The 8817-nt window shown below is 37.9% G+C and overlaps 2 protein-coding genes across 2 annotated transcripts; one reads left to right on the top strand and one right to left on the bottom strand.

The window, feature by feature from the left end:
* Positions 1-472: 472 nt before the first annotated feature.
* Positions 473-6984, top strand: LOC117919016 (tryptophan synthase alpha chain-like). The gene is made up of 9 exons (XM_034836026.1): positions 473-844; positions 2247-2393; positions 2515-2580; positions 3306-3414; positions 4251-4327; positions 5051-5128; positions 5922-5999; positions 6563-6622; positions 6725-6984. Exons 1-9 carry the CDS (start codon positions 644-646, stop codon positions 6857-6859), a joined length of 951 nt encoding a protein of 316 aa, XP_034691917.1. The 5' UTR covers positions 473-643; the 3' UTR covers positions 6860-6984.
* An 11-nt stretch (positions 6985-6995) lies between these two features.
* Positions 6996-8804, bottom strand: LOC117918258 (pentatricopeptide repeat-containing protein At2g29760, chloroplastic-like). Its single transcript, XM_034834764.1, has one exon. The coding sequence runs from the start codon at positions 8802-8804 to the stop codon at positions 6996-6998; it is 1809 nt and encodes a 602-aa protein (XP_034690655.1).
* Positions 8805-8817: the final 13 nt, after the last annotated feature.

Genomic DNA, 8817 nt, shown 5'->3' with positions numbered 1-8817 from the left:
AACAATAAAGTAAGTCTAATTTTTGTGAATTCCTCAAATTTGATAAATGATTATTTTCCCTTTATAATTAATATTCTCCTTTTTTTTTTTATTAATATTTGATGATCAATTATGATAAAATGATTATTAATACAAATAATTTTAATTAATTTCCAAAAATGAAAACTAAAGTCTTTTTAAATAAAAAAAGATTTTAAATTTTTATTTTTATTTTTCCATTTCTATACCCATCTTAGATTTTCTTTGTTTTAATTTTTTCCTTTCCTTTTTGTTTCATATTATTTACATCCACGACGGTATCATGCATATTTGTAAAAGAAATCCTAGGTGAGAAAGATGTCTAAAAACAAAATCAGATTGGATAGTAGAAAATCCAGAGTAATCTTCGAAATGATGCATAAAAGGGAGAAAAAAATGAAAAGATCATATGCGCAGTTACATCAGATTCGGAATTTGGATACCAGAGATTGGACGGCTGGGATGGATGACCAGTAAAACCCTATAGATCTTACCACAAATGCGCATGTAAAACCAAAAGGTAGTCATTTCTATATTCAGAAAAACCCCGTGTAGCACCGTACATAAACCCTCATGTTTCATCACCCAAGCCGTTGTTCAGGTTCTTGCCACTGTTCATATTATCATGGCTGTTGCTGCTTTCAATTCAGTCTCCTTTGTGGGTCTCAATAAATCCGAAGCCCATCTTCTCTTTGGTTCTGGTTTTGGGTTTCCTTCTACGAGGCTCTCTGTTTCCTTCAAAGCCTTCAAGCCCATGGCGGCTGTCACCGCAGTTCCAGCAGTTGGGCTCTCTGAGACCTTCGACAAATTGAGAAAACAGGGCCAAGTATGTGTCTTTCATTCCTGTGTCTTTCCTTTCTGTTTCGGGCATTTTTTTTTCCTGGGTGTCTGTTTGTGATTTGTTTGGATGGTAGGAAAATGGGGGAAAAGAATGGAGGAGTCTGAGCTTTGGGTTTTTTGATTTTTGATATTTGGGACCTCGGAACCAGGAAATCTCTTAGGACGAGAGTGAACTAGGTGTTGGGTCGGTTGGAGTTATGTATATGTAGGATCTTCAGATTTTCTTTTTCTCAGCTTTCTCGGCCTCCAACCGGAGGTTTATTAAAAATTTTCAATTTTCTTAATTTTCATTGCCATTATTTTTGTACAATGTCTGGTTTTAAGTGGGTTTTTGGTACCTTACTGGTTGGTTTGTTGTTTCATGTGGATCTTGATTGATATCTAATGGGATATGAATTGGGTTGTCGTGGCAGCTGATTTTATGGTGCTCTGATGAAATTAAATTAGGGTTTATAATTATGCAATTTGTTAACATGTTCAATCTTTTAGATGATCAAAGTTGTACAGAGGGGACTCGGTCATGTGATTTGTTTGGCAGATTAGTACTTCTTTTAGCTGATTATGAATTAGATTGATGCCTGTAATGAGCTGAAACATCAGATCCATTGGATGATTGGTCACACTTAAGATACAGAGTTCTCATGTGACCTATAATGGAGCATTTGATTCCGGCCAAATTGCTTGTCACATTTTGGACTGGGATTGTTTGGGCATTTGAACAGGCTATTCATCTCATAGCAAAGCCCAAACTATCTCCCCTTTGGTACAATTTAATCCATTTCTTGTCATGCTGATTGTTTCTGGTCTCTTGAGATTTCGTGGCTGTGAACATTGCTGTTTGAGGCAAAAATGATGCCAGTTCATAACAACAAATTCAGTTGGGCTCTGTCTGATTGCTCAAAATTTTGGAATTGGGATTATGTAGAATGTGGAAAATTTGCTTTTAAATAAAGCAACCACACTTGAAAACTGTAATCCAATTCTAGATCTGAAGGTATATAAAAGCACACCCATACAGTGTAGGAATTGGAATTACCCTGAGCAACGAAATGCAGCCTTAAGGTGTTAATAGGAACTTAAGCGGTTTTGTTTCACTTTTTGCTTTTGATATTCTGCTCTATAGCTGAATTTAAATGGCCTTGGTATTTTGGAACTTATGAGAAAGCAAACTTGGACAATGAAATTCTGAAGGGGTTATACCAAGAAGCTAAACTGAAACCCTTTGGAGAAGTCCTGTTCAAATTCTATAGCTGTCCTGAAACTTTTTTACCTTCTCTTCAAAACTCAATGGTGAAATACTAATCGCTTGACTGTGTGGCTCTCTGTTGATGTAAAGATACGCTTTTATTTCATGAATCTGTTCTGATAAGAATCTCTTTTATGCAAAGGTGGCCCTTATCCCATACATCACTGCTGGTGATCCTGACCTTTCAACTACAGCTGAAGCGTTGAAGGTGCTTGATTCCTGCGGGTCAGACATCATTGAATTGGGTCTACCATACTCTGATCCCTTAGCGGATGGTCCAGTTATCCAGGTCTGACAGTTTGGCTGTTGTAGCTTTTGCATATTAGATATTTCACATGTATTAAATATTTCTCATATTTCCTATTTATATATATCTTGTAACTGATATATCTTCTAATTTTGATTTTCAGGCTGCTGCCACACGCTCATTGGCAAGGGGGACCAATTTCAATGCGGTCATTTCAATGTTGAAGGAGGTAGGATAATTATGTTATGCCATATACCCATTTTATTTAAAAATGTACATAGGTGCAACAAAACTTGAAGTATTTTTATTGATATGAATTGCTTTAGGAAAGAGTTCTTCAGGTCAGACCTATATTATAATGTTTTTATATAGTTATTGAGTTAGTGGAACAACTTAAGTGAGTTGGCCCAACAAAACCTGACCCCAATCCAACCTTCTAGCGTTTTTGAGCAATTATTTTTAATACTTGGGTTGAGCTTAAGTTAAGTTCTTGTTACCCAAACTTAATTTGGGTTGGGCTTGGACCAAGGTTTGGACAACTTGAGCCTTACTCAAGCCTGATTTAATTTAATATTTCTTCGCTATAATGTTAAGTTGCTTATTTATTGTTCATTAAGGATGTCACTTCTTGTTTTTGGAAAATAGGTTATACCCACACACATCTCATCCATTTCATATTTTTGGAAAATAGGTTATACCTGCACACATCTCATTCATTTCATATTGTGCCAGTACTTGACAGATGTGATATATCGGCAATCAGTCTATACATGTCTCATCCCCTACGTTGATAGTTTCTTGACTCTTCTCCTTCCATTTTTTCTTCTCCTGAAATGGAGATGCATGCATCCACACATTCAATCACATACCTAATTATAGAATGGTCATTTATTTTTAGTTGAAATGATCTCCATAAGATTCTAACATCATTTTTCTTTTGAATTTTTGAAATAGGTGGTACCTCAATTATCTTGCCCAGTTGCACTGTTTTCATATTACAACCCAATACTTAAGCGTGGCATTGGGAAGTTTATGACCATCATAAAAGATGTTGGAGTGCATGGTAATTATTAGTCAAACTTTGTTGAATTTTTTCTCGGTTCTTATACCGTTGGTAATAGATGTCTTTAGCAAACTAACTAATGCAATGATTATCCTAAAATTATGAAGTGTTAAGCAAGGTGCTTTATTTAGCCAAATGCTATGTGTAAATGCCATGAACACAACTTTACTTGGCCAAAGTGTGTGCCAACTACTTGGAGAAACCATTTTCTTTTTGCCATTACGCTCTAAGGGCCTGTGCCATGCAGCTGCAGCTGCTATTGTAGTTCTTTAAAACAATATTTGTAAAGGATACCTTCTATTTAATGTGTAAAAAGGATTTAGATACAAAAACCTCTATAAAAGGATCTAGCTCCCAATTTTACTGATTAAGCCTTACATGTTTTCTACTTCAAAAATGTTTTTGTATGTAATGAAACATGTCTTAGCGTATATTACTGGTTGGGATGAACTTTTTGGCTTGTATAAAGCCTTCATTTCTTCACTGAGCTTGGAATTAACCTTGTCAAAGTTGAGCCTATATGGATATTTATATGCGGATACAAACTGAAATAAAATAATAACTTTTTTTTTTTAATGGATAAGTGAAGGAAAATAATAACTTATGATCATGTCCTTTGTGGCAAGTAACTGAGGAATGAATAACAGAAATGAGATTAATTGTCTGTTTTTTGTTTTACCATTTTGAGAAGGAACTCCTGTTGGCATGAATAGAAATGAGCTATGTCAATTTATTTTTGGAATTTTGGAAAATTTTAAGTCAAGCACTTCTCTTTTTCATTTTCCTTTCTCCACTCTGGCATGTTATCATCTTATGGTGTCCACACTTCTTTTCAGGGCTTGTGGTTCCAGATGTTCCGCTAGAGGAGACTGAAATCTTGAGAATGGAATCCATTAAGAATAACATCGAATTGGTGTGTTGCCTATTTAAATTTTCTTTTCTATATGGTGAAGCTTCTGGATTAATATGGAATGTTTGGCTCATTGTATTTGAATGATTATAATCCTTATAAGTATTTTTGATATATATACTCACTAGCACTGTTTGTATAAGGAGTTAGTTTAACTCATTTTGGTAAATCCACTGTTTGGTCCATATAGAAGTTACCTGGATGATATCTCTCTCTTTTGTCTTCTTTCTCCATTTCCTCTTGTAATTCATCTTTCAAAAGCTTCTTTCCTCTTCTTTTCTCTTAGAACTTTCAAAATCTCAACACTTCCTTTGAAAAGCGATCTTTTCACTCCAAGGATTTTAGGCCAGTCCTACATCAGCTATATCTATATCTGTTGAGAATCGTATTGTGAAGTAAATGATGTGTATAACTTTCTTTGAAATTGCTCATCCATGGATCCTTTATTTTAAAAGGATTGCATAAAATGGGGCAGTAGTGGGAAATTCCTATTGAGTTGGCTTCACATCCATCATTTTACAAATAGTTTGAAGTAGGGATTTCATAAGAGAGATGAGGAATAAAAGTAGTTTTTCATAAAAAATAAAAAAAATAAAAAATGTTTTAGCCTCAACTACAATTTTTCGTTTAGAAAATATTTATTCATTGCACTTTTTTTTTTTTTTTTTTTTTACTTTGTTTGATTTATATACAGTTGTTCATGAGATCTAATTTCTTGTGTTCAAGGTACTGCTCACAACACCTACTACTCCAACAGATCGGATGAAAGCAATTGTTGCAGCTTCAGAAGGGTTTGTATACCTAGTAAGATCCTTTTCTCTGTTGGATAAATATTGATCATGTTTAACTGGTTGATTTGTGCTTTCTGAGCTTTTTGTTCACAATAACATAGTTCTGTATTCAGATCATACCCATGACATTTGAGATGTGGTGCCTTAAAATCTTAGGAGGCAGCTAGAATAAAAAGGCTAAGGGATTCTTATATGACAAAAAGGGTCAGGGATTAAATGGCTTGTTCTTGTGAAAAGAGGGAAATTTACTGTGCCAATGTAAACGGCTTCATGGTGGAAATGTGCTTGAATCTTGTTAGGATTATCATCATTTTTCTTTTGCTGGAGTTACTTCTCTTGATATGTAGAAGAATGTTCCCTTTGATTGCATGATGGTGGGGAATGATATTTATGGAGTTGCAAATGTGCAGTAGGAATTAAGTTGCAACAGCTTGCCCATCTGTTGACAGAAAACAACACAAAATTAGATGATCATAATCTGAGACTAGTTTCATGTCTGATAGAATATCTTTCAAATTATGGATGTATTCGCAATTTTACGGATGCATGGATTCTTTGAGGTGGGAGGTAAGTAATGGTGGAGTTCACTAACCTTTGCTGCAGAAGTTCATGGGTTTCTTGGACTGAAATTGTGAGGGCTTTCCTCTTTTGTGTGTTGTTGGTGGAACTGTAGCCAATAATTTGCTCATGCATCAAACGTTGTCAAGGGGATAACCAACAGGAAATAGGGGCATTTTTATTTTCATTTGGTTGAACTTCGTTACTGCAAATTAGATTTAACCACTGTCCTGCATTACAATTTACAGGTGAGTTCAGTTGGAGTGACTGGTGCCCGCGCCTCTGTCAGTTCACGAGTTCAGACTTTGCTACAAGAAATCAAACAGGTTCATCTTCTGGATTAGTATCTTTCATGCTATAGAATGTAATAGATCTCACCCGACCCATGACATCACCATTGAAAGATGTGCTGATCTCATGTGTAACATGAAGTATTGATTAGGATTTTAACTAATATATGTACACAGTTTTAGTCTAAACTAACCCTTGAAAAAATATATGATAAAGTTGTTGCTTGGTGCATTACTTCAAAACACATGTTGAATACCTCTAGATATGGAAGGAAGTAGAAAATTCAGAAATTTTCCTTCATCCTTTCTTGGAGAATTCATCTTCCTGTTTCAATTTCAACTACTAGCACATGCCTCTGTGTCAGCTCATCAGGTCCAAGACAGCCAAGATGACTCTTACATTCGTACTCTTTTATCACCAAAAGCATGAAATTCTCATATTTTGTTTAGGTTCTAGAAAGTAAATAGGTAACCATCCCAACCATGATTTTGAGATTTGATTATGTAATCAGGTCTTGTGACTTTAACTGAAGGCTCTAGCTCAGTGAGTAGGCGAATTGCATCACATACACTTCTTACTTAACCTTTGTTTCTTACAGGCAACATCTAAGCCAGTGGCAGTTGGCTTTGGCATATCAAAACCCGAGCATGTGAAACAGGTTAGTCTTCTAATGACTATGGATTGTTTCTGATGTTTCTTCCAAAGTCAGATTCCTTTGTGCATGTAACTTGTTGCCCAATTTTGATCACATTTCTTTCAGGTGGTGGCATGGGGAGCTGATGGTGTGATAGTTGGTAGTGCCATGGTGAAACTGCTGGGGGAAGCCAAATCTCCCGAGGAAGGGTTGAAGGAACTAGAAACTTTCACCAAATCCCTGAAGTCTGCGCTTCTTTGAGAATAGTTATGTGGGATATTAAATCTTCACTTGACTGAGAATTTTGTGGGATCAAATAATGTTGTATCTCTCATTGTCAACATCAACTTACATGGGATTGAATACAAAAATATTTTTTGTTGTTAGCTCAATGTCATCACAACCTCATAAGCTTTTCAATCTTTTCTAGCATAGAGTTTATCTCGGTGTAACAGGGATGTGAATTGTCTCCTACAAGAAACCCATGAACACTACCATTTACCTCAATTGAGCTACAGCCAGGAGATTTCTTCAACCCCTTCTTTTTAATTTCTTTCCTCAGTCCCATAGACCGATCCCATTTAGCTTCTTCTGCATACATGTTAGACAGCATGACTCGGGCCCAAGGATCACGGGGGTCAAGCCCAAGCAACCTTCTGGCTGCAACCTCCCCCAGTTCAACATTGTTGTGGACTCTGCAGGCACTCAGGAAAGCACCCCATATTATCTCATTGGCCTCCCTGGGCATTCCCATTATAAGATCATATGCCTCCTTTAAACAACCCATTCGGCCGAGAAGATCAACCATACACCCATAGTGCTCAACCTTGGGAACCAACCCAAAAACCTTTTCCATTGACTGGAAATACCACCACCCTTGATCTAACAATCCGGCATGAGCACAGGCACTGAGGACTCCGACCATTGTCACATCATCTGGTTGAACCTGGGCTTCTTTCATCTTAGAGAAATAGTGCAGAGCTTTCTCCCCACGTCCATGCATAGCCAGTCCGCATATGATCGACGTCCATGTGAAGAGATCTCTTCTGGTAGACTCCTCAAATATTTGGACTGCCTTATCAATATCCCCACACTTGGAATACATGTCAATCAGGCTAGAGTCCAGTGACCCATCTCGATTCATGTCGTTCTTGTCGACATGAGCATGAATCCAAGCACCAGTGTCCAGAGCTCCATGGCTAGCACAGGCAGACAGAGTGCTCAACAGGGTCAATGTATTAGGACTCACACCCGAAAACTCCATCTCATGAAACCATGTCAATGCTTCCTGATACTGTCCTATACGGGCAAATCCTCCGATCATTGAATTCCATGACACTACATCTCTATCAGGCATCGATTGGAATAACTGCTTCCCAAGCTCCAAGTTGTTGTGCTCCACGGATTGATGTATCATAGTGTTCCAAACCACAATATTTTTCATGGGGGTTTCCTGGAAAAATCGGTAAGCGTAATCCAAACTTCCACACTCCCCATATGTGCTGATAAGGGTGCTACTCACAAATGCGTCAACCTCAATCCCACTCTTCTCAATAAAGCAATGCATCGCCTTTGCAACGCCCAAATCGCCCAACAGGCCACATGCTGAGACAACGGTGGATATTGCAACCATGTCCGGCGTCAACCCAACTTCCCTCATCGTCCGGAACAGCTCCAACGCTTTCTCCGGAAGGGTCACGCAAACATAAGCCCGAATAATCAGAGTCCACAAAACCAACCCTGGTTGACGCATTTCGTCGAACACCTGTCTCCCTTTACAGACAAGGCCGCAGGCCACGTAAAACCCTAGCAAAGCGCCCGAAACAAACTCACTACACGCAAACCCAGTTCTCACAACGCTCGCATGAACCTCTTCTCCTTCCTTGACCTCTTGCCCACTAACCAATGCCTTCAATAAGTACATGAAGGTGTGCCCATTGGGTCTCAGACCCGCACGAAGCCCTTGTATGTAATACAAAAGAGGTGGATCTCTAGTAATGAGGCCGTTTTCTGCCTGTTTCCTGATCATGGTGTTCCATACAAAGACATTGGTGCAGTCTAATCGGCTCGCCGCAGATGGATCTTCGACAGTTGCGATGGTGTTACCATGAATTCGAGGAAGCTTGTTAGGGTTTGTGAGAGGATGAAGACGAAAAGAGAAGCGCGTATGTGAAAGTTGAGGGAAACGTTGCATGCATGCTCGCATTTGCTGGAGAAAT

The sequence above is a fragment of the Vitis riparia genome, chromosome 7 (assembly GCF_004353265.1).
Source record: "Vitis riparia cultivar Riparia Gloire de Montpellier isolate 1030 chromosome 7, EGFV_Vit.rip_1.0, whole genome shotgun sequence".
NCBI classification, from domain to species: Eukaryota; Viridiplantae; Streptophyta; class Magnoliopsida; order Vitales; family Vitaceae; genus Vitis; species Vitis riparia.
Note: the sequence above shows the minus strand (reverse complement) of the source record. Positions and strands in the feature narration are given on the sequence as shown.

Excerpts from the sequence above, each read along its gene's own strand:
- LOC117919016 (XM_034836026.1), top strand. The coding sequence starts at position 644 with ATGGCTGTTGCTGCTTTCAATTCAGTCTCCTTTGTGGGTCTCAATAAA. Across the intron at positions 4,328-5,050 it reads TTAAGAATAACATCGAATTG|GTACTGCTCACAACACCTAC; the intron begins GTGTGTTGCCTA and ends CTTGTGTTCAAG. Across the intron at positions 6,623-6,724 it reads AACCCGAGCATGTGAAACAG|GTGGTGGCATGGGGAGCTGA; the intron begins GTTAGTCTTCTA and ends CATTTCTTTCAG.
- LOC117918258 (XM_034834764.1), bottom strand. The coding sequence starts at position 8,804 with ATGCGAGCATGCATGCAACGTTTCCCTCAACTTTCACATACGCGCTTC.